This window comes from Dendrobates tinctorius, unplaced genomic scaffold (assembly GCF_039654945.1).
Source record: "Dendrobates tinctorius isolate UK_male_01 unplaced genomic scaffold, ASM3965494v1 ptg000033l, whole genome shotgun sequence".
NCBI lineage: Eukaryota > Metazoa > Chordata > Amphibia > Anura > Dendrobatidae > Dendrobates > Dendrobates tinctorius.
In genome coordinates this window covers 19,005,088-19,029,679 of record NW_027361701.1, presented here as the reverse complement: position 1 = coordinate 19,029,679, position 24,592 = coordinate 19,005,088, and the positions used below count along the sequence as shown (strand labels likewise).

General features: G+C 48.8%; 1 protein-coding gene across 7 annotated transcripts in view; it reads left to right on the top strand.

Annotated features, from left to right (window-relative positions):
* The window catches only part of UCHL5 (ubiquitin C-terminal hydrolase L5), a 539,393-nt gene that overhangs the window by 321,643 nt on the left and 193,158 nt on the right, over positions 1-24,592 (top strand). For all 7 annotated transcript variants that reach the window (XM_073573025.1, XM_073573020.1, XM_073573022.1 and 4 more), the window contains one exon: positions 22,418-22,520. In XM_073573025.1, the coding sequence (XP_073429126.1) occupies positions 22,418-22,520 (103 nt within the window). The remainder of the gene's footprint in view (positions 1-22,417; positions 22,521-24,592) is intronic.

The following is a 24,592-nucleotide window of genomic DNA, read 5'->3' as shown; positions in this document are numbered from 1 at the left end:
CCCTGGCTCCACCTGCTCTCACCACCGTCGTGGAGACCTACCCGGCCCCACCGTGGCGCTTCCAGGGACCCGAGCTTGACCGAGGTAGGAGACCCCCTCGCTACCTGGGTCGGTCAGCCGGCCTGGGAATCCCTCGGCGACTCCATGATGGACGATCTGAAGGAAGTCCCGTCCTCTAGGAACAGGAAACCAACTGATGCGTGGGAGAGGTGCCGCCCTTTTGTATCTGTAGGTTTCCTGTTCCTGAAGGGCGGATCCCCTCTCTCAGGTGGTGCTGTCATGGACGACCGATAAAATGGAGATTTTCAGTACTCTACACTGTGTAGTAATGGTTAGTGTTACCTAAAGTCAGTATTAATACTAAAAGAAAAACATTAAACTATTTATTCAAATGCACTGAAACTGAACGCACCAACCCAGATGGTAGTACACTGTTTCCCTTGATTAATCGGAGACAATGTGGAGAGGAAGATTATGGAGTCGAAATACATGCTGAAAAAACTGTTGGGAGTGAAGGGGAGGTTAACAAACGAAATGAAGTGAGCCATCTTGGAGAATCGGTCCACCATGACCCAGATGATGTTGTAACCTTCAGAGAGGGTCAGGTCCGTGACGAAAACCAAGGCAATGAGTTGCCAGGCTTGTTTCTGATAGTCTTGTTTCAGGTTCACAGAGAACAGGCGGTTACAAAGTCCCAAACATTTTTTGCTACAAAGGCCACCAGAAGCAGCGAGCAATCGGCTCCATAGAATTGCGTATGCCCACATGGCTGGCCTGCTTGGAAGTGTGTCCACGGGACATCATTCTCCTAGCAAAAGGAACAAAGGTCTTACCTGGAGGGAATGTCTTTTAAAAGAACAGTAGTCAAATCAACAATCCTAGCTGGGTTAATGATGTCTTGTGATTCTTCCTCAGAATCAGAAACCTCAAAGGATCAATACAAGTCATCTGCTTTAATATTCTTTTCCGCAGGACGGAAATGCAACTCATAGTCGAAGCGGGCGAAAGAGTGCCCACCTGGCTTAATGAGGATGTAACAGTTTGGATTACAGAAAGCTTAAAATTCAAACGATTCATGTATATTATTACAGTAGAGCTGGCACCTTACAGTAGATGGCACCATCTCAATGGCCAGAAGGTCACGATTCCCAATAGTTTCGTTTCGATCTTCCAGAGAATGCAGCTTGAGGAAAAAGCCTAAGGTGACACACTTCCCTGAATACGTTTTTTGCAGATGGACTGCCCTAGCACCCATAGAGGAGGCATTCACCTCCAGGAGAAACTGCTTGTTAGGATTGGAGTGGTGCAGCACAAGAGCTCGCTCAAAGGCCTCTTTCGAGTGTTGGAAGGCTGACTAGGCCAATTCAGACCAGAACTTGCATTAGCCCCCTGCTTGATGGGTGCCATGAGGGACAATAAGTGAGGAATTATATTGCCTGTAGAAGTTGAGGAAAACAATGAGCCACTTAGTGATGGCATGCAATCCTTGAGGATGAGGCCAGGAGAGAACAGCAGAAAACTTCTCATGATTCATTTCGAGGCCCTGGCTGGAAACCATGTAAACAATGAATAGCAAGGAGGAACTTTCAAAGACACATTTGGACAACTTGGCTAACCAATTTTTCTGCTGCAGAACATGATGGACATGTCTTCTATAGGTATGAAAATCAGGGGAGAATATTATTTATTTATATAGCACCATTGATTCCATGGTGCTGTACATGAGAAGGGGTTACATGCAAATTACAGATATCACTTACAGTAAACAAACAGACAGACTGATACAGAGGGGAGAGAGGACCCTGCCCTTTCGGGATTACATGCTACAGGATGGTGGGGAAGGAGACATTAGGTTGGTGGGTTGCAGCAGTTCCTGTGTTGGTTGAGGAGATATCACCGGTAGTGGTGAGAGAGAAGGAGGTAGCGGGGTCATTGCAGGCTGTAGGCTTTCTTGAAGAGGTGGGTTTTCAGGTTCCGTCTGACGGATCCAGATGTGGTTGATAGTCGGACTTGTTGGGGCAAAGAATTCCAGAGAATAGGGGCTATTCGGGAGAAGTCTTGGAGGCAGTTGGGTGAGGAGCGTATAAGTGTAGAGGAGAGAAGGAGGTCTTTGGAGGACCGGAGATTACGTGAGGGAAGGTATCGGGAGATTAGTTCAGAGGCATATGGGGGAGACAGGATATAGATGGCCTTGTAGGTAAGTATTAGTAATTTGAACTGGATGTGCTGAGGAAATGGGAGCCAGTGAAGAGATTTGCAGAGGGGAGAAGCGGAGGAGTAGCGAGGAGAGAGATGAATTAGTCGGGCGGCAGAGTTAAGGATGGACTGGAGAGGTGTGAGGGTGTTAGCGGGAAGACCACAGAAAAGGATGTTGCAGTAGTCAAGGCGGGAGAAGATGAGGGCATGCACAAGCATTTTAGTAGATTGAGGGTTGAGGAAAGGACGGATTCTGGAAATATTTTTGAGCTGGAGGCGACAGGAGGTAGAAAGAGCTTGGATGTGCGGTTTGAAGGACAGGGCAGAGTCAAAGGTTACTCCAAGGCAGCGGACTTCCGGTACTGGGGAAAGTGTGATGTCATTAATTGGTATAGCTAGGTCGGGTAAGGAAGATCTGTGAGATGGAGGAAAGATGATGAGTTCAGATTTGTCCACATTGAGCTTGAGGAAGCGAGAGGAGAAGGAGGCTATGGCTGATAGACACTCGGATTCTGGACAGCAGAGAGGTGACGTCTGGGCCAGAGAGGTAGATCTGAGTGTCATCAGCATAAAGGTGGTAGTGGAATCCGTGGGACTTTGAGTTGCCCCAGACCAAGTGTATAGATTGAGAAGTCCAAAGGATGAAGTAAGGGACAGGAGTTTGGAGGCTGCTGACTGAAGGGTATCAGTGGGGATGTTGAAGTCACCCATGATGATAGTGGGGGTGTCAGTTGAAAGAAAATTAAAAAGCCAGGTAGAGAATTGGTCAATGAAGGCAGTGGTCGGGCCTGGAGGTCGGTAAATGATGGCCACTTGGAGGTTGGAGGGAGAGTAGATGTTACGGTTCTAAGTAGGAACCAGTGAGTGGACCCTCTGGGTCGTGGCTTCAGAGCCCCCGAGGGCGAGCGGCCCAGGTGATGACCACCCCCTATACAGGGAGTGTTAGGGGCAGGCCCAAGGGGGGTGAGACCACGACAGCCGGAACCAAAGGGGCGACCCAGGGAGTGTACAGAGGGAAAGGCCAAAGGATACTGACTAGAGTAGACCCGGAGCAGGAGGGAACAGAACGTAGGGAACCAGGACCGATCAGGATGGAGCCAGAGCAGGAACGCTAGAAGAAAGAAGGAAGGAAGGTTAGGAGGGACTGACCTAGGGGTACAGATGGAACCCTAGCTAAGGGGCTACCGATGACAGCAGCAGGGAAGGACCAGGCGAGGGACAGGCACGGAGGCAGCAGAGGGAACTGAGCGGGGGTCCCGACGGGGCTATGGAGCGGAGAGCAGAGCGCAGACTAGGAGAGAGGGGAGACCTGAGAGTCGGGGCGACGCTGCGCAGGAACGCTAAGCGCCACAGGGAAAGACAAACAGGCGTCTTACCATTCAAGACGCCAGACAGAAATACCCGGTGGGCGCCGCCATGTTGGGGCGGAGCCACCGGGTCACGTGCTCCCAGGATGCCCCGCGGTCAGAAAGGAGCGAGTGCGCATGTGCGTGCCTCTGACGCGCCGTGACCCTGCAAAGCCAGACAGGGCACGGCGCGAGGATGAAGGAGAGATGCACCGGGAGGAGGGGGACCCCAGGTGAGCATCGGGGCGCGTAATAGTACCCCCTCTCTTACTCCCCTCCTTCTTCAGGCGGGATAGAAACCTTCTCATGATATGAGGAGCATTGATGTTCTCCCGGGGGCTCCCATGACCTTTCCTCAGGACCGAATGCTTCCCAATCTACCAGAAAGAAGGTTCTACCTCGGACGGTCCTCTTTGCCAGGATGTCCCTGACATCAAAGACGTCCCCAGTGGAGCTAGGTTGCGGAGCGTGGGACGAGGCTGGCTGAAAGCGATTAAACACTGTGGGTTTGAGAAGCGAGACATGGAAAGTGTTGGGGATCCGCAGGGAGGCAGGCAATTTTAGTTTATAGGTTACCTCATTGATGCGAGTCAAAACCTCAAAGGGGCCAACGTAACGTGGACCTAACTTATAAGAGGGGATTTTAAGTCGGAGGAAGCGCGAGGACAGCCAGACCTTATCGCCCGGATGATAGAGGGTTGTCCAGACGCCTCTTGTCGGCGTATCTTTTCATCCGATCGCTAGCTCTCTCAAGGGACCTTTTAGTCTCCTCCCAAATTTTAGAGAATTCTGAGGACAAGGAGTCCGCCGCCGTCACGCCCGAGGTGGGGGACACGGGAAGGGGAATACCCGGATGCTGCCCAAAAACTACAAAAAAGGGAGATTTGGAAGAGGACTCGTTGGGGTGATTGTTGTGAGCAAATTCCGCCCAGGGCAGCAGTGAGACCCAGTTACTTTGGTGTGCATTAGAAAAATGTCGAAGATAAGTGGTTAACACCTGATTGATCCGCTCCACTTTGCCGTTGGATTGTGGATGATAGGCGGAGGAGAAATCCAGGACTACCCCCATTGAGCTAGAGAGAGCTCTCCAGAAACGAGAGGTGAATTGAACACCACGGTCAGACACGATGTGCTGGGGAAAACCATGAAGTCGGAAAACATGATGCACGAAGATCTTCGCCAACTCGGGCGCAGAAGGCAGACCAGGTAGCGGGATGAAATGAGCCATTTTGGAAAAACGGTCTACCACCACCAAAATGACAGAGCAGCCGGAAGATGGAGGTAGATCCGTGACGAAATCCATGGCGATGTGGCTCCAGGGAACCGATGGAACCGGCAAAGGATGTAAGAGATCAGAGGGTAGCTGTCGTGGAATCTTATTCCGGGCGCAGGATGAGCAAGAAGCGGTAAATTCCAGGACATCCTGGCGGAGTGAAGGCCACCAATAATGGCGGGAGATGAGGGATAGAGTCCTCTTGGCTCCGACATGCCCGGCGACCTTAGAAGAGTGTCCCCAGTGCAGAACCCTTACTCTGTCATGGTCCAATACCAAGGTCTTGCCTGGTGGTGGGTTGACCAAACTTAGAGGGGTTAGGGTGACGATCTTTGCTGGATCGATGATGTGAGCGGGGCTCTCCTCTTCATCGGTCGGGAGAAATGATCTTGATAGGGCATCAGCTCTGATGTTCTTATTACCCGGACGAAAGCGGAGCTCGAAATCAAAGCGTCCAAAAAATAGGGACCATCGGGCTTGCCGGGGATTGAGCCTTTGGGCAGCCTGAACATAGGCCAAATTCTTGTGGTCGGTAAATATCGTAAAGGGATGGACAGCTCCTTCGAGATGGTAACGCCATTCTTCTAAAGCCAGTTTGATTGCCAGTAGTTCCTTGTCCCCAATGGAGTAATTGCGTTCGGGGGGAGAAAAGGCTTTAGAAAAGAACCCACAGGTGACAGTCCGGCCAGAGGAGGTTCTTTGCAGGAGAACTGCCCCCGCTCCCACGGAGGATGCGTCGACCTCGAGAATGAAGGGTCTCTCGGCATCAGGACGGTGGAGAACGGGCGCTGTAGCGAATTCTCTCTTCAGAGTTTGAAAGGCGTCTTCTGCCTCAGGAGGCCAGAGGCGGGGATTGGCTCCTTTGCGCACGAGAGCAGAGATGGGCTTGGTTATGGTGGAAAAATGAGGAACGAATTGCCTATAATAGTTAGCAAAGCCGAGAAAGCGTTGAATGGCTTTGAGACCAAGGGGACGGGGCCAGGCCAGGATCGTGGACACTTTCTCGGGATCCATCCTCAATCCAGACTTCGAAACGATATACCCAAGGAACGGCAGAGACGGTTGTTCGAAGGCGCATTTCTCCAACTTGGCAAATAGGTGGTTCTCCCTTAGACGCTGCAACACTTGCCGTACATCTCGTCGATGGGTGGAGAGATCTGGAGAGAAGACAAGAATGTCGTCAAGATAAACCACGACACAGGAGTAAAGGAGATCCCGAAAAATATCGTTAACGAGCTCCTGGAATACCGCTGGTGCGTTACAGAGGCCAAACGGCATCACCAGGTATTCATAGTGACCGTCACGGGTGTTGAATGCGGTCTTCCACTCATCCCCAGCGCGAATTCGGACCAAGTTATAGGCTCCTCGAAGATCAAGTTTGGTAAATATTTGCGCCCCTCTCAGGCGATCAAAGAGTTCGGGGATGAGGGGTAACGGGTACTTGTTCTTAATCGTGATGCTGTTCAGACCTCTGTAATCAATGCACGGGCGGAGCGACCCGTCCTTCTTCTTGACAAAAAAGAAGCCTGCGCCCGCAGGAGAGGAAGACTTCCGTATGAAACCCTTGGCTAAATTCTCTTGAACGTATTCCGACATGGCTTGCGTCTCTGCCGGCGAGAGCGGATAAATCCTACCCCGCGGAGGGGTGGCTCCAGGGACGAGCTCGATGGGGCAATCATAGGGTCGGTGAGGCGGAAGGTTCTCGGCCTCCCTCTTGTCAAAAACATCCGAAAAAGAGCTGTAAGCAATGGGCAACCCGGAGGGTAAGGAGGGGGAAGGAGAACCACCCACGGGACGCACCGGCAGCAGACACCCAGACCTACAGGACTCCCCCCCAGCGCAGGATATTACCCTTATGCCAGTCTAAGGTAGGGCCGTGGGCTCGTAACCAGGGAAGGCCTAGAAGGATAGGGTGAGAGATGCTCGCTAGGACATAAAAAGCAATCCTCTCCTTGTGTAGGGCCCCTACCTGGAGTTCTACCTCATGGGTGACCAAGGTAATGGTCTCTTGGAGAGGTTTACCGTCCACGGAAGCAAGGATCCGTGGAGTTTCTAAGGTCTTGACCGGGACCGAAAATTTAAGAACCTCTTTGAGCCTAATAAAATTTCCCGCTGCGCCGGAATCCACATAGGCTGCCAGAGAAAAACGTTTTCCACCAACGTGCAACAAGACAGACAGAGTGAGGGGTAGAGAGGTATCATACACGCCTAGGGAGGCCTCTCTTACCTGACCTAGGCGGAGGAGTTTTCCGGACGTTCCGGGCAGGTATGGACCAGATGGGAGTCACTACCACAGTAGAAGCAGAGACCGTGAGTGCATCTTTCCTCCCGGCATTGTCCAGATACCTTAAGCCGGTCTACTTGCATGGGTTCAGGCATGGAAGCAGAAGCGGATATTCCGGGCCGGAGACAGGGTAGACCGCGGATGGTTGGGGAAGCACGGGGAAGTCTCCTCTCGCGAGCACGTTCCTGGAACCGAAGGTCGATACGTGTGGCTAGCGAAATGAGATCTTCTAAGGCAGTGGGAGTATCCCGCCCAGCTAACTCATCCTTAATTCGACCCGCGAGGCCTCGCCAAAAGGCCCCTACCAAGGCCTCGTTATTCCATCCCAAATCAGAAGATAAGGTTCGGAATCGGATGGCATACTGACCCACGGTTTGGGACCCTTGGTGGAGGTTAAATAAGGATTCCGTAGTAGAGGCCAGGCGACCCGGCTCGTTGAACACTCGACGAAACGTCTCGAAGAAAGTACTTAGCTGGGAGACTACCGGATCATCACGTTCCCAGAGGGGGTTAACCCACGCTAAAGCGTCTCCCTCAAGATGGGAGACAATAAAAGCCACCTTAGCCCGATCAGTGGGATATTGCAGGGGCAGGAGTTCGAAATGGAGGCGGCATTGATTCAGGAAACCTCGGCACAGCTTGGGATCCCCGTTATAGCGGGGCGGCTTAGCTAAACGGGGTGGCGGGTGAGGCGCCTGGGCTGGAACGGGGGATGCAGCAGCCGACTGTAAGGAGAGTAGGCGGTCATCTATGGAGGCCATATAACTAAGGATATGGGTCTGGGTATCTCTTTGCTGGGCCAGTTCCTGCGGCAGTCCAGCCAGTTGGGAGGCATTCCCAGGGTCAGAGGACTGGAGCCCGGAAAGACGAGAATCCATGGATTTCATGAAAGCCATGATACGAGTTTGATTCTCCCGCAAAAACAGCAACTCCTTTTGAGCCGCAGCGGCTCCAGCGGGGTCCATGGCCTGTTTGTTCTGTTACGGTTCTAAGTAGGAACCAGTGAGTGGACCCTCTGGGTCGTGGCTTCAGAGCCCCCGAGGGCGAGCGGCCCAGGTGATGACCACCCCCTATACAGGGAGTGTTAGGGGCAGGCCCAAGGGGGGTGAGACCACGACAGCCGGAACCAAAGGGGCGACCCAGGGAGTGTACAGAGGGAAAGGCCAAAGGATACTGACTAGAGTAGACCCGGAGCAGGAGGGAACAGAACGTAGGGAACCAGGACCGATCAGGATGGAGCCAGAGCAGGAACGCTAGAAGAAAGAAGGAAGGAAGGTTAGGAGGGACTGACCTAGGGGTACAGATGGAACCCTAGCTAAGGGGCTACCGATGACAGCAGCAGGGAAGGACCAGGCGAGGGACAGGCACGGAGGCAGCAGAGGGAACTGAGCGGGGGTCCCGACGGGGCTATGGAGCGGAGAGCAGAGCGCAGACTAGGAGAGAGGGGAGACCTGAGAGTCGGGGCGACGCTGCGCAGGAACGCTAAGCGCCACAGGGAAAGACAAACAGGCGTCTTACCATTCAAGACGCCAGACAGAAATACCCGGTGGGCGCCGCCATGTTGGGGCGGAGCCACCGGGTCACGTGCTCCCAGGATGCCCCGCGGTCAGAAAGGAGCGAGTGCGCATGTGCGTGCCTCTGACGCGCCGTGACCCTGCAAAGCCAGACAGGGCACGGCGCGAGGATGAAGGAGAGATGCACCGGGAGGAGGGGGACCCCAGGTGAGCATCGGGGAGCGTAATAGTAGATGCGGACAGAGTGGACTTCAAAAGAGGGGATTAGGGAGGGAAGAGGTGGGATTGGGTTGAAGGTGCAGTTGAAAGAAAGGAGAAGACCCACTCCTCCACCGTGTTTGTTGCCAGGGCGAGGAGTGTGTGTAAAGTGGAGGCCGCCGTAACACAGCGCAGCAGGGGAAAGCGGTGTCAGAGGGTGTCAGCCATGTTTTTGTGGGGCCGAGGAAGGCAAGATTGTGAGAGACAAAGAGGTCATGAATCACATGGAGCTTATTGCAGATGGAGCGGGCATTCCAAAGTGCTCCCGAGAGAGGGAGCAGGGGGTTGGGTGTCAATGGCACAGATTTTAAGTTGGAAAGATTGCGGTAGTTCTTATTAGATAGGGAGTGGTAGGAAGGGGAAGTAATGGGGGGTATGAGCTGTGGGGGTCCAGGATTGGGAGATATGTCGCCAGCAGTGAGGAGAAGCAGAGAAAGGGAGAGCAAGATGGGAGGAGAGTGGGCAGCTTGTTTTATGTTTCATACGGACAGATTTGAGGTTGAGGAGCAGTTCAGCAGAGGAGATCAGGTGGGGAGGAAAGAGGGAAGGGGAGATGATTATTTGGTTAGAGGGTGCTGGGGTATGGGCAAAGCGAAGGAGAGTGAGGACTAAAGGAGTAAACACTGTGAGGGCATATGTAAACATGGTGAAGAAATAAGATAGGTTAGAAGAAAAACTAAGTCCAAGTAATAAGAAGGGCTTACTCAGCAGACATACCCAAAAGAGACAGATGCATAGTGTGGGGTCCTGACTCCTGCCGTGACTAACTGCCGTAGTAATAACTGCATCTTCATGATAGTTTTGCTGCAGTGATACTTATGCTGCAGGGAGACTCGTGCCTGACCCGCACACGTGCCTCCTAGGAGGCATCTGAATATATTGGACTGAGTAGAGGATCAGGTGAGAGGGATTGTGGGAACTGATTTGTAATAAATTACCAATTGCCTAGCACACCAGGGGATGTTAGACAATCAAAGGCACAGGGCCTGACTACATCCATATGCTAGTAACACCTTACACCTGATAACATCTCTACTGGCCCCAACATAGCTATGCAGCAGTAAGTATTGAGTTCAATGCAACAAATGAATTTAGCAAACATTCAGTAGGCACTGTTATATACCATTAAATGAATATCAAGATGTCATCCAAATATACAACCACAGAAACAGAAGAGGTCCCTAAAGATTTTGTTTAACAAATTCCTGAAACAGGTGCGTGCATTGCACAGACCAAATGGCATGATGGGATATTTGTAGTGACCATCAAAGGTATTATACGCAGTCTTCCACTGGTCGCCCTTGTGGAGCCCGGTCAAGCAATAAGTCCCTCAATTTAGTGAAAATCTTTGCCCAACGGATTCTATCAAATAGTTCAGAAATCAAAGACAGGGAATACATGTTTTTAATGGTGATTTTGTTAAGCCCCCGATAGTCAATACAGGGACGAATGGGAGCAATCCTTCTTTGTCACAAAAAAGAATCCGGCAGGAGAAGAGGACTCTGCTAAATTTTCTTGGCTGTACTCAGTCTCTGGTAAAGATAGGGGATATACTTGACCCCCGATTGAGAGTTGCCAGACTAAAGGTCGATTGACCCTAGCATAAGTAAACCCAGGGAAATGAAGCGATCCTTTTAGGTAAAATATATAGTTTATATTAATATTAAAAACATGGTACATGAACAAAGTTGAAAAAACAGAGTGCCTCACAGGGGAGACACCAAAAACCTCCAATATATTAAGACCTGTAATTGTAGGAATATATTTTACCAAGATGAAAACTATGCCATTCTCAGAAAAAGGGGGTAAAGGAAAAAAGGGGGGTATAACTGTGACAATAGCCAAATCAGTGGTAATAGCTACAAGGCTAGTTAGAAGGTTTATCTTTCATATGAAGTAAATAAGATTCCTATTACTAGAGAATTTCAATGCCCTGAAACAGTATTCCTCACACTCCCTGTTGATATCCTGTTATAGAAGGTACATGTAACAAGTAAATACGAGTCTCACAGTACATCTAAAAAAAAATAGTAAATCTATGTAATCCTGTAGCGTATAGGCTAGTATCCAACAGTGAGAAGCGGAGACATATAAAGATATACCATTTACGTGCCCAGAGGTAGATAGGGAAACAGGTTCACTTTGGAGAGTCTGGGGACGCCACCAGAAGAAGCCAGCGACGAAACGTGCCTTGAGGTGAGGATACTCCACTCCATGTTCTCCAAGGTGAATCCATTTCCCTATCTACGTCCAGTTGTAGTGCACTTTTCCTCTCCTACTCCCTTCTGAGTTTAGCATCCATTCTGAAAAATACTTTTTTCCCCTAAATTTGAAAATGGGGGTGCATCTTATAATCCAAATGTAACTTCCCAGTGTGGCCTCTTCTGTGGAGCGGGGTCCTAGCAGGCAGGGTTGCTGCTGCAATAATCTGGCGGTGGCAGGACTGGAGTAATGCTATGGGCCTCTGGCTTGGAGGAGGGAGTGTTCTGCGGTGCAAGGCTTCAGCGGAATCTCAGGAGCCAAGATCTTAATCTGCACATGTGCCGCTGGTGGCCAAAGTCAACCACAGTAGAGAGGATGGGAAGCGCGAAGACACTGACGACATGGTCTACAAGCTCAGAGCCTGCCGAGGCCTCTCACTGCTGAACACTCCCTCCCACCAGCCCAGGGTCCCCAGCACTGCCCCACTCCTGGCACCACTGCCAGCTTCCTGCAGCAGCGACCCTGCCTCCTGTGACCCCACACTCTTTTTTTTGTTTGTTTGTTTTTTTTTATTTGTTGTGAGGTGGAAAGAACAAACAGTACTTCTTACATGACCTTGTTATTTTGGTTTTTGCTTTTTTTTATGGCATTTACTCAGGGATATACTGTATAATAGTTTTAGGGTTTTTTCCTTAGTGTGGATAAGATTTTGGATAGAGGTGAGTTATTTCGTTCAAGGTTGTGCAATCATTTTCTTGCAATTTGCATTGTGTGAATTCAACAAATTTGCTGCTTGCTACGATGCACAAGCAGTACTGTTTACACTAAATCATGGTCAATTTAGTATGCACTGCAGTGAGCATGTCAATTGGCACATGAACATGCATCATTAACCCCTTAACACCCAAGGGTGGTTTGCATGTTCATGACCGGGCCAATTTTTACAATTCTGACCACTGTCCCTTTATGAGGTAATAACTCTGGAACGCTTCCATGGATCCCAGTGATTCTGACATTTTCTCGTAACATATTGTACCTCATGCTAGTGGTAAAATTTCATTCATATAATTTTGTGAAAAAAACGGAAATTTGGCGAAAATTTCAGAATTTTCCAGCTTTGAATTTTTATGCCCTTAAATCACAGAGATACGGCACACAAAAAAACTTAATAAGTAACATTTCCCACATGTTTACTTTACATCAGCACAATTTTGGAACCCAAATTTTTTTTTCTTAGCAAGTTATAAGGGTTAAAAGTTGACCAGCGATTTCTCATTTTTGCAACACCATTTTATTTTTACGGACCACATCACATTTGAAGCCACTTTTAGGCATCTATATGATAGAAAATACCCAAAAGTGACACCACTCTAAAAACTGCACCCCTTAAGGTGCTCAAAACCACATTCAAGAAGTTTATTAACCCTTCAGGTGCTTCACAGGAATTTTTTGAATATTTAAAAAAAAATGAACATTTAACTTTTTTTCACAAAAAAAATACTTCAGGTACAATTTTTTTTTATTTTACCAAGGGTAACAGGAGAAGTTGGACTGCAAAAGTTATTGTGCAGTTTGTCCTGAGTACGCTGATACCTGATATATGGGGGGAACCACTGTTTCGGCGCATGGCAGAGCTCAGAAGGGAAGGAGCGCCGTTTGACTTTTTCAATGCAAAATTGGCTAGAATTCAGATTGGACGCCATGTCACGTTTGGAGAGCCCCTGATGTACCTGAACAGTGGAAACCCCCCACAAGTGACCCCATTTTGGAAACTAGACCCCCCAAGGAACTTATCTAGATGTGTGGTGAGAACTTTGAACCAACAAGGGCTTCACAGACGTTTATAACGTACAGCCGTACAATTAAAAAATCATATTTTTTCCACAAAAATGATCCTTTCACCCTCAATTCTTATTTTTCCAAGGGTAACAGGACCCTAAAAGTTATAGTTCAATTTGTCCTGAGTACGCTGATACCCCACATGTGGGGGTAAACCACTATTTGGGCACATGGCAGGGCTCGGAAGGGAAGCAGCGCCATTTGACGTTTTTGGCTGGAATTGAGATCTGACACCATGTCGCGTTTGGAAAGCCCCTGATGTACCAAAACAGTGAAAACCCCCACAAATGACACCATTTTGGAAACTAGAACCCCCAAAGAACTTACCTAGATGTGTGGTGAGCACTTTGAACCCCCCAGTGCTTCACAGAAGTTTATAACGCCCGGGCGTGAAAATAAAAAAATCGTATTTTTTCCACAAACATGATCTTTTAGTCACCAATTTTTTTATTTTCCCAAGGGTACCAGAAGAAATTGGACCCCAAAAGTTGTCCAATTTGTCCTGACTACGCTGATACCCCATATGTGGGAGAAAACTAATGTATGAGTAAACGTCGGGGCTCGGAAGGGAAGTAGTGACGTTTTGGAATGCAGACTTTGATGGAATGCTCTGTGGGTGTCATGTTGCCTTTGGAGAGCCCCAAATGTACCTAAACAGTGGAAACCCCCCATAAGTGACACCATTTTGGAAACTAGACCCCCCAAGGAACTTATCTAGATGTGTGGTGAGCGCTTTGAACCCCCAAGGGCTTCACAGAAGTTTATAATGCCCGGTCATGAAAATAAAAAAATCGTATTTTTTCCACAAACATGATATTTTTGCCCCCAATTTTTTTATTTTCCTAAGGGTAACAGGAGAAATTGGACCCCAAAAGTTGTTTGGCAATTTGTCTTGAGTACGCTGATACCCTATATGTGGGGGTAAAACACTGTTTGGGGGCATTGGCAGAGCTTGGAAGGGAAGGAGCACCATTTGACTTTTTCAACGCACAATTGGCTGGAATTGAGATCAGATACCATGTTGCATTTGGAGAGCACCTGATGTGCCCAAACAGTGGAAACCCCCCCAATTCTCACTCCAACCGTAAGCCCAACACACCCCTAACCCTAATGGGAAAATGGAAATAAATACATTTTTTTATTTTATTATTTTTCCCTAACTAAGGGGGTGATAACGGGGAGGTTTGATTTACTATTTATAGCGGGTTTTTATGTTTGGCAGCTGTCACACGCTAAAAGACGCTTTTTATTGTAAAAATAGTTTTTGCATCACCACATATTGAGAGCTATAAATTTTCCATATTTTGACCCACTGAGTCATGTGAGGTCTTATTTTTTGCGGGACGAGTTGACGCTTTTATTGGTATCATGTTCAGGCACGTGACATCTTTTGATCGCTTTTTATTCCGATTTTTGGGACGCAAAATGAACAAAAACCAGCGTTTCATGAATTTCTTTTGGGGGGTGCGTTTACACCGTTCCGCGTGTGGTAAAATTGATAAAGCCCTTTTATTCTTCGGGTCAGTACGGTTACAGCGATACCTCATTTAGGTCTTTTTTTATGTTTTGGCGCTTTTATGCAAAGAAAACAATTTTTATATAAAAAATAATTATTTTTGCATCGCTTTATTCTGCAAGCTATAACTTTTTTATTTTTTCACTGATGACACTGTATGGTGGCTCATTTTTTGCGGGACAAGATGACGTTTTCAGCGGTACCATGCACATTTATATGCATCTTTTTGATCGCGCGTTATTGCACTTTTTGTTCGGTGGTATGATAAATCATTATTTTTTGCTTTGTTTTTTTATTTTTTAAGGGGTTCGCTAAAGGGGTTAACTAATGGGACAGTTTTATAGGGCGGGTCGTTACGGACGCGGCAATACCATATATGTGTACTTTTATTGTTTGTTTTTATTTCCAAAAAATGAATTTATTAGGGAATTTTTTTTTTTTTTAAATTATTTTTACACTTATTTTTACACTTTTTTTTTTTTTTTTTTAACTTTATTACATTGTCCCAGGTGGGACATCACAGATCACTGTGACAGATCAGCGATCTGTCACAGGAACTGCACAAGGCTTCCTCCTTGCCTGCGCTTTGCAGGCATGAGGAAGCCAGCTCCCTGCAGGCCCCCGAAGGTCCTCTTCGCCATCTTGGATTTGGGGACCTGCAGGGATGGAGCCCCCTTGCAGCAGCGCTGCACATTGCGCTGTTGTGGGGGGCTCAGGGAAGCACGGAGGGAGCCCCCTCCCTGCCGATGCGTCCCTTTAACCCCTGGTACACCGCGATCATGTTTGATCGTGGCGTGCAAGGGGTTAACGTGTCGGGGGCGGTCCATGACCGTCCCTGACACTGTGCCGGGTGTCAGCTGTGATAATCAGCTGACACCCGGCCGCGATCAGTGGCGCTCACCACGTGGGCGCCGCTGATCGCTGTGACGTACTATCCCGTCCCTGTCACGTCGCCGTCAGACTAGGGCCTGCTGTTCCGCCCTCAGCCACTAGGAGGCGACGGACTGTCACGCCACCCTCGGGCTCAGGGCCTGCTGTCCAGGCCTCGGCTACCAGGAGGCGCCGGACTGACATGTCGTCGTCGAATTCAGGGCCTGCTGTCCCACCCTCAGCCATTAGGAGGCGCCATGGCTCGCGCCCGAGTGATGGCGGCAACAGTGAAAGGGCTTCTGCGCAGGCGTCTGGTGGACGCAGACTCCGCTCCTCTGTCAGTCATGAAGGGGTTGGTGCATCGTCATCCGGTCTGGTCCTGGGGGTGGTCCTGATGACATCATCAGCCCGGGAGCCTGTGAGGGATGACCTGATCCCTCAAATACCTTGGAACTGGGCTTGCAAGCCGCCGGATATATTCTTGGTTCCCCTGCGTGTTACTGTGTTATTTGCTATAGCTGACTGACTCTGACCTTGGCCTGGACTTCTGACTCTGCTTCTGCCTAACGATTCTGTACCTCTGCTGCCCTCCTGGTTTATGACTCTGACCTTGGCCTGGACTTCTGACTCTGCTTCTGCCTAATGATTCTGTACCTCTGCTGCCCTCCTGGTTTATAACTCTGACCTTGGCCTGAATCTGACTCTGCTACTGTCTACTGTTTTTGTACCTTGCTGCCTGACTGGTTTAGACCCGGATACCACTACGTTTTTGTCTTGTTTTTGGAACACCTTTCTGGCGACCGTCCTGCTCTGGCCACTGCTCCTATTCAGACAGCGCCTCCTGGGCTCTGCTATAAATCCAGATCCCTGTATAGGGGTAAAGGGTATCAGTGTTTCTCGGGGTGTTGGCTGGCCGCAGACGGACGCCACATTATATCCAGCCACATATATAAAAAAAACCAAAAACTGCTCTTTGTGTATATGTCCATCTTACATAAAAGCAGTCTCCTGAATTTTTTTTTCTTTCTTCTTCTGACTGAGCTGATTTCCTGGCCTAACACCTGCTCCAGAGCACAGCCTGAAGGAATACTCCCATCTTCCTACACCAGCATGCTGCAGCCTGGAAGCTTCAAGGGAAGTGCTGAGCGTCAGAGATCCACATTTCTGGGACGTCGGCCTCTGGGCAGCTCTGGTCGTGCTGGCCCAGAGGCTCAGGTATTGCCCGCAAATGCGGCTAAACTTTTATTACCCGTCTCTCTCTCGTTTTCTAATAAATCTCTGTGTGTGAAGGCCTATGTGGATTGTGGTTCCGCAGGCAACTTCATGGATTTTTTGCTTGCAAAGGATCTTGGTGTACCTCTGCTAAAACTTAATGCCCCTATTCAGACCACTGCGATTAATGGTACATCCATTATCCAGGGTGGAGTGGAATTTGTTGCTACAGACATTGCTATGTCAGTGGGGGCATTACACAACGAACAGATGTCATTTTTTGTTATACATAATTTATCTAATCCAGTTGTGTTAGGCATGCCATGGTTGCACCAGCATAATCCAGTTATTGACTGGCGCATAGGTGATATCGTGCGCTGGAGTCCACGGTGTCAGAATCACTGTATGTCACTGTCAGTGAACCAAATTAAAATTAAAACCCCCTCCATTCCATATGCATTCAGAGATTGTGAAGATGTCTTCTCCATAGTGGAGTCTGAGAAACTACCTCCTCATAGAGAGTACGACTGTCCTATAGACTTGGTCCCAGGTGCCCGTCTTCCTAAGGGGAGAATATTCAACCTCTCTGGTCCGGAGCGTGTAGCCATGAATGACTACATAGCAGCCTACGTAAAGGCTTTATTAGACCTTACACCTCACCTGTAGGAGCTGGGTTTTTCTTTGTAGAAAAAAAAGATGGTGGACTCAGACCATGCATCGATTATCGTGAGCTGAACGCAATTACTGTAAAAAATCAGTACCCGCTCCCACTCATTCCTGATCTGTTTAATCAGCTACTGGGAGCCCGCTGGTTTACTAAACTTGACCTCCGGGGGGCATATAATCTGGTCCGCATAAGAAGCGGTGACGAATGGAAAACGGCCTTTAATACACCTCTTGGTCACTTTGAGTACCTTGTAATGCCGTTCGGACTCAGTAATGCACCTGCCGTATTTCAACACTTTGTCAATGACATTTTCAGGGACATTTGTGGGGTGTATGTCGTCGTGTATCTTGATGACATTTTGATTTATTCGGCTGACCCTGTGACGCATGCTCAACATGTCAGTTTGGTATTGCAGAGACTGCGAAAAAACCCTTTGTTTGCGAAACTAGAAAAATGTGTTTTTTTTGCCGAAGAGGTACAGTTCTTAGGATACATGGTCTCAGGCAAGGGGTTTCGCATGGACCCTGCCAAGATTCAACCCATTAAGGATTGGGTGCAACCCAAATCGCTGAAAGCGCTGCAGCGGTTTTTGGGATTTGCGAATTATTACCGCAAGTTTATCAGGGGTTTCTCTGAGATTGCCAAGCCACTCACGGACCTTACCCGAAAAGGGGCGGACGTGACTAATTGGAATCCTGAGGCTATTCGGGCATTTTCCACACTAAAAGAGTGCTTCGTGGCCAATCCGGTTCTGATTCAACCGGACCTAGACTGCCCGTTTATTGTAGAAGTTGATGCCTCCGAAGTCGGAGTGGGAGCAGTGCTATCACAAGGCACTGCATCCCTCACTCAGCTTCGCCCATGTGCGTTTTTCTCCCGCAAATTCTCTGCCACGGAGAGAAACTATGACATCGGTAATCGGGAATTACTGGCGATCAAATGGGCCTTCGAGGAATGGCGCCACTTCCTCGAAGGTGCCAAACACAAGGTCAGTGTTATTACAGACCACAAAAACCTAACCTACCTAGAGTCAGCTAAAAGACTAAATCCCAGGCAGGCTAGGTGGGCCTTGTTTTTCTCCAGGTTTGATTTTATAATCACCTTCCGCCCCGGGACTAAAAATGTGAGGGCAGATGCCCTCTCTCGCAGTTTCTGCCCCACACAGACCGAGGACTGTGAACCAGTCCCAATATTGGCTAATGGAATCGTCGTGTCGGCAGTGTCTTTGGACCTTCTGGAGGAGATCCGTAGGTCTTCAGAGCAAGTTCCTGACACTACGCCCCCCAAAAAATTGTTCGTTCCGGCTAACCTTCGTCTGCAGGTTCTAAAAGAATCACACGACTCTGTCCTGGCAGGCCATCCGGGTCTCAATAATACCACCAGGTTGGTAACTAGGAACTTTTGGTGGCCGACGGTGGTCAAGGACTGTAAGGACTATGTTTCAGCGTGTGAAGTCTGTGCCCGCGCCAAGTCCCTCCATAGTCGCCCTGCCGGCTGGCTTCAGTCCTTGCCCACCCCTGAGACTCCATGGACCCACATCTCCATGGATTTCATTACAGACCTGCCGCCATCAGATGGGAAAACTTGTATCTGGGTGGTGGTAGACAGGTTCAGCAAGCAGGGCCATTTTATTCCCCTGTCTGGGTTGCCTAACTCTGAGACTTTAAGTAAGTTGTTCATCCTGCACATTGTACGTCTGCACGGCGTTCCGGCAAATATTGTGTCCGACAGGGGTACCCAGTTTGTCTCGAAGTTCTGGAGGGCATTCTGTAGACGCATTGGTGTGGAGTTGTCCTTTTCCTCGGCATACCATCCCGAAACTAATGGTCAAACTGAGCGTACTAACCAAGCCCTGGAACAATACCTCCGCTGTTATGTGTCAGGACATCAGACCGATTGGGTGGAACATCTGCCATTGGCTGAGTTCGCCCTCAATAATCGATATCAAGACTCCATTAAAACTACCCCTTTCTTTTGTAACCTTGGACTACATCCGCGCTTTGGGTCGTTTTCGGCCAGGATGTCGGAGCTCCCTGGGGTTGAGCAAAATATACATCGGCTAAAAACGATTTGGTCTGAGGTTAATTCAAATTTGAAAGGGGCTCAGGTTAGACAGGCTTCGGCTGCAAATAGACGACGATCTAAGGGGCCGCACCTGGGAGTTGGCGACAAGGTTTGGCTCTCTACAAAAAATATCAAGCTTAAGGTACCGTCCGCCAAACTAGGTCCCAGGTTCATCGGCCCATACGAAATTATCGAGGTGGTTAACCCAGTAGCCTTCCACTTAAAACTTCCACAGTCATTCAAATTGCCTAACGTATTCCACAGGTCTCTCCTCAAACCTTATCGTTCTCCCATTCACCCTGTAAAGTCCCCTCCTCCTCCTGTTTCGGTCGGGGGAGCTCTGGAGTATGAAGTCCAGGGTATCCTTGACTCCCGCCTTGTGAGGGGCTCAGTACAGTATCTGGTACACTGGAAGGGCTACGGCCCAGAAGAAAGGTCCTGGGTTCCTGCGGGGAACGTCCATGCCAAGGCATTAATTAGGAGATTTCATCTTCTTCACCCTGACAAACCGGGTTTTGAGGGTCCGGAGGCCCCTCCTGGAGAGGGGGGTACTGTCACGTCGCCGTCAGACTCGGGGCCTGCTGTTCCGCCCTCAGCCACTAGGAGGCAACGGACTGTCACGCCACCCTCGGGCTCAGGGCCTGCTGTCCAGGCCTCGGCTACCAGGAGGCACCGGACTGACATGTCGTCGTCGAATTCAGGGCCTGCTGTCCCGCCCTCAGCCACTAGGAGGCGCCGTGGCTCGCGCCCGAGTGATGGCGGCAACAGTGAAAGGGCTTCTGCGCAGGCGTCTGGTGGACGCAGACTCCGCTCCTCTGTCAGTCATGAAGGGGTTGGTGCATCGTCATCCGGTCTGGTCCTGGGGGCGGTCCTGATGACATCATCAGCCCGGGAGCCTGTGAGGGATGACCTGATCCCTCAAATACCTTGGGACTGGGCTTGCAAGCCGCCGGATATATTCTTGGTTCCCCTGCGTGTTACTGTGTGAATTGCTATAGCTGACTGACTCTGACCTTGACCTGGACTTCTGACTCTGCTTCTGCCTAACGATTCTGTACCTCTGCTGCCCTCCTGGTTTATGACTCTGACCTTGGCCTGGACTTCTGACTCTGCTTCTGCCTAACGATTCTGTACCTCTGCTGCCCTCCTGGTTTATAACTCTGACCTTGGCCTGAATCTGACTCTGCTACTGTCTACTGTTTTTGTACCTTGCTGCCTGACTGGTTTAGACCCGGATACCACTACGTTTTTGTCTTGTTTTTGGAACACCTTTCTGGCGACCGTCCTGCTCTGGCCACTGCTCCTATTCATACAGCGCCTCCTGGGCTCTGCTATAAATCCAGATCCCTGTATAGGGGTAAAGGGTATCAGTGTTTCTCGGGGTGTTGGCTGGCCGCAGCCCAGACCGTAGACGGACGCCACAGTCCCTGGGAATTAAGTCCCAGGGCACATGGACGGGATAGTACGTCACATGACAGAAAGGGGTTAAACAACTGTCTGCAATTATTGCTGCTTGGGCCGGTTGTAGGTTGTCTCTCAAAGAAATTCACAGTTCTATGGTGACAGTTATTTACAAACTAGAAATAGACCTGATTCTATCGCATCGGGAGTGCGGTGAAATTAACATCTGTGTTTGCTTAGTGGTGCTGACAGGAGCAGCAGACATGTCTCACGCCGTTTGCGCTTTCAACATATCTGTTCTATGTCATCCCTCTGGATTTTTGTACTGCTGTTACTGCCTCATGGCCACGAACTGCGCCTGCTCAAGTGACAGTGCCATATAGATAGATAGATATATATATATATATATATATATATATATATATATATATATATATATATATAGATAGATAGATAGATAAACATAGGAGGCAGTACTGAACACATCACACATGTAGTTGGCATACAGTATACTATACACATAGGGGGCAGTTAAGGGCACCTCACACATGTAGGTGGCATACAGTATACCCTATACACATAGGGGGCAGTACCGGGCACCTCACACATGTAGGTAGCATACGGTATACCATATACACATAGGGGGCAGTACCGGGCACCTAACACATGTATGTGGCATACAGTATACCATATACACATAGGGGGCAGTACCAGGCACCTCACACATGTAGGTAGCATACAGTATACCATATACACATAGGGGGCAGTACCGGGCACCTCACACATGTAGGTGGCATACAGTATATCATATACACATAGGGGGCACCTCACACATGTAGGTAGCATACAGTATACCCTATACACAAAGGGGGCAGTACCGGGCACCTCACACATGTAGGTGGCATACAGTATACCATATACACATAGGGGGCAGTACCGGGCACACCACACATGTAGGTGGCATACAGATCGTACCTGACAGCACAGGCGGTACAGGGCCACGGCGGCATAAGACATGCCCAACATCACCGCAGCGGTCACGTAGGTCACCACAGTCTTGTTCCGCGTCCTTCAGTGCTGCTGCTGTTGACTTTGGCCCTTGAAACCCCATGCCCCGAGGGGACAACAATATTGGTGCCCGCAGAGCCCACACACCGAGACCCCGGCACCCCATCCTCCAGAATGACATCACGGAGCAGCAGACAGCTGGTCACGTGGTCTCACATCCTGCACGTCTCCGGCCCGCACTGTGCAGACTCCAGGGGGTGGGACAGGGGAGCGCAGCTGAGCGCGGGTGGCTGACTGAGGGGTGAGTGTGTACGGGGCGCCAGTAATGGCGCTTACAACAGGGACTGGTACGGACATGGCGGTGTGTATGATCGTCACATCCCTGCAGACTAAACTGCAGTGCTCACCACTGCGTCACGTATAGAGTTATACCGAGCCACTGTCATCATATCTCAGCCCACGCCTCCCACAGGCTGCTCTTAGTGTGTCAGGCCACGCCTCTGCAAATGAATAAGAGTCAGTGATGAGCGGTCATAAAGGAGTGCTTAGGAAGCAACCCAGGGGCAGACAAGGATATCAGGTCTCCGCCGCAGCTCCAGACGAAAATCTCCAATGTAGGATAGGAGCAATGAGAAAATGGAAAACTGTCTTAGGAGTGCAGGAAAGAGACTCTGGCAAGAGATGGGTTTAAACCACAATGCGTTTCGACAGAGGATCCGTCTTCATCAGGTGGAAGGTGGTTGACATTTTTTTCTCTCTATATACAGGTATTGTGAAGGGGAGATAAGATTCAATTTGATGGCGATTGTTTCAGACCGAAAGAAGATTTATGAACAGAAAATCTCAGAATTACAGAAAAAGCTTTCAGAGGTATGTTGGGGAGGTTTTCTAAAGTTCAGTTGCAAATTGCACCAAATAATTGAATTTGTGGTATAAGCCAAATATGTTTGCCGTATTTTATGCAAAAATTGTGAAAAGTGCTAAGAGGATATTTTAAAGTGTGCCAAATTTATAAGATTTGGGACTTTTTTCTGTCAAATTTTGGTGTACCGTTCTGACAAATACTTCCTGTACCACGTGCCACGCCAGAGAGGCAATGGGAGATTAGGGAGGTTAATAAGTGGCTCAGGAATTGGTGTAGGAAGGAGGGGTTTGGGTTCCTGCAGAACTGGGCCGACTTCTCAGTTGGCTACAGGTTCTACGCTAGGGACGGGCTGCACCTCAATGGGGAGGGTGCAGCTGTGCTGGGGTAGAAAATGGCTAGAAGGTTGGAGGAGTGTTTAAACTAGGGACGGGGGGAGGGTATTCCTTTTATAGGAGGGGAAGACAGTGCAGATAGAGACCTGGGCACAAATAATGAAATTGGGGGTGGCATGGGGGGTGGGGTTAGAACAATTGATAATTTAAGAAAGAATAGAGGTACAGAGAGATACATAAAGTGCATGTATACTAATGCCAGAAGCCTTGCCAACAAAATGGAGGAATTGGCGTTAATGTTGTTGGAACATAATTATGACATGGTGGGGATATCTGAGACATGGCTGGACGAGAGCCATGACTGGACGGTTAATTTACAGGGCTATAGTCTGTTCAGAAATGACCGAACAAATAAGCGAGGGGGAGGCGTGTGTTTATATGTAAAATCATCCTTAAAACCCATCCTTCGTGATAATATATATGAATCTAATGAAAATGTAGAGTCCCTGTGGGTAGAGATAAGGGGAGGGGGGAAAAATAATAAATTACTGATAGGGGTTTGTTATAAGTCTCCAAAAATAATGGAAGCAACAGAGAATATCCTCATAAAGCAAATAGATGAAGCTGCGACTCAAGGAGAAGTCATTATTATGGGGGACTTCAACTACCCTGAAATACATTGGGGAACAGAAACCTGCAGTTCCAGCAAAGGTAATAGGTTTTTGACTACTATGAGAGACAATTACCTTTCACAACTGGTTCAGGACCCAACAAGAGGGGGGGCAATGCTACCGTGTTTCCCCGAATATAAGACAGTGTCTTACATTCTTTTGACCCCCAAAAGTCCCACTATGTCTTACTTTCGGGGTATGTCTTATATTAGAAAAAAAAAAATGACGATTTTTGTTTTAACCAAAAAATAACATTTATTAACAAGCTGAACAGTGTGGTGTTCACCACAAAACAGTTTTATTAAACCAAGTGCCCAAGAAAGTGCCAAGAATGTCTTGTTACAACCGTATCATGACGGTATTTCCATGTATAACATGTAAAACATTTAAAACAATGAAAAACGGTAACAATGAACAGTCTGAATAAGTTATACTGGAAGATAAAACAAGATTTATTCGATGACAACCATGTCATCATCTTCAGGAACATCATCGTAAACATCCACACTCTGAGGTTCCTGTGGATTTTCTTGGGACTCTCGGGAATCCATTTCCGCCTGAATCATTGACCCATATCTCTCATGGGTAGCAATGGCACTGTCCTGAAATGAGCAGGCCTTGTCCAGGTAGCCAGCTCGCAGTGCATTTTCAATGCAGGTGTCACTGATCTTATCCCATGAATTCTTCACCCAGTTCACAATCTCAGGCAGTTTTGGCTTAACAAAGTTCCCACGTACGTTCCTCTCCATACGGTTTTCAATGTAGTCATTGATTTCCGCACGCAGATTGTCCTTGAAGGGCTTGTTTATGGCGATATCCAGAGTCTGGAGATAAGCCGTCATCCCTGCCGGAATCATGATCTGGTCGATACGTCGCTCATGAAGGAAGTTTTTCATGTCTTTAGCCCGGTGTGTGCTGGCTGCATCCCAGATCAGCATCCCTCTTTTGCTCCCTCGCATAACAAGCGGCAGCATTAAATCAAGCCACTTCCTTATAACCGCTTGTGTGGCCCAGGCTTTTTCCGTTTCCAGCACATAAATACCAGAAACCCGCTCTATCTTGTCCTTCTTGCCC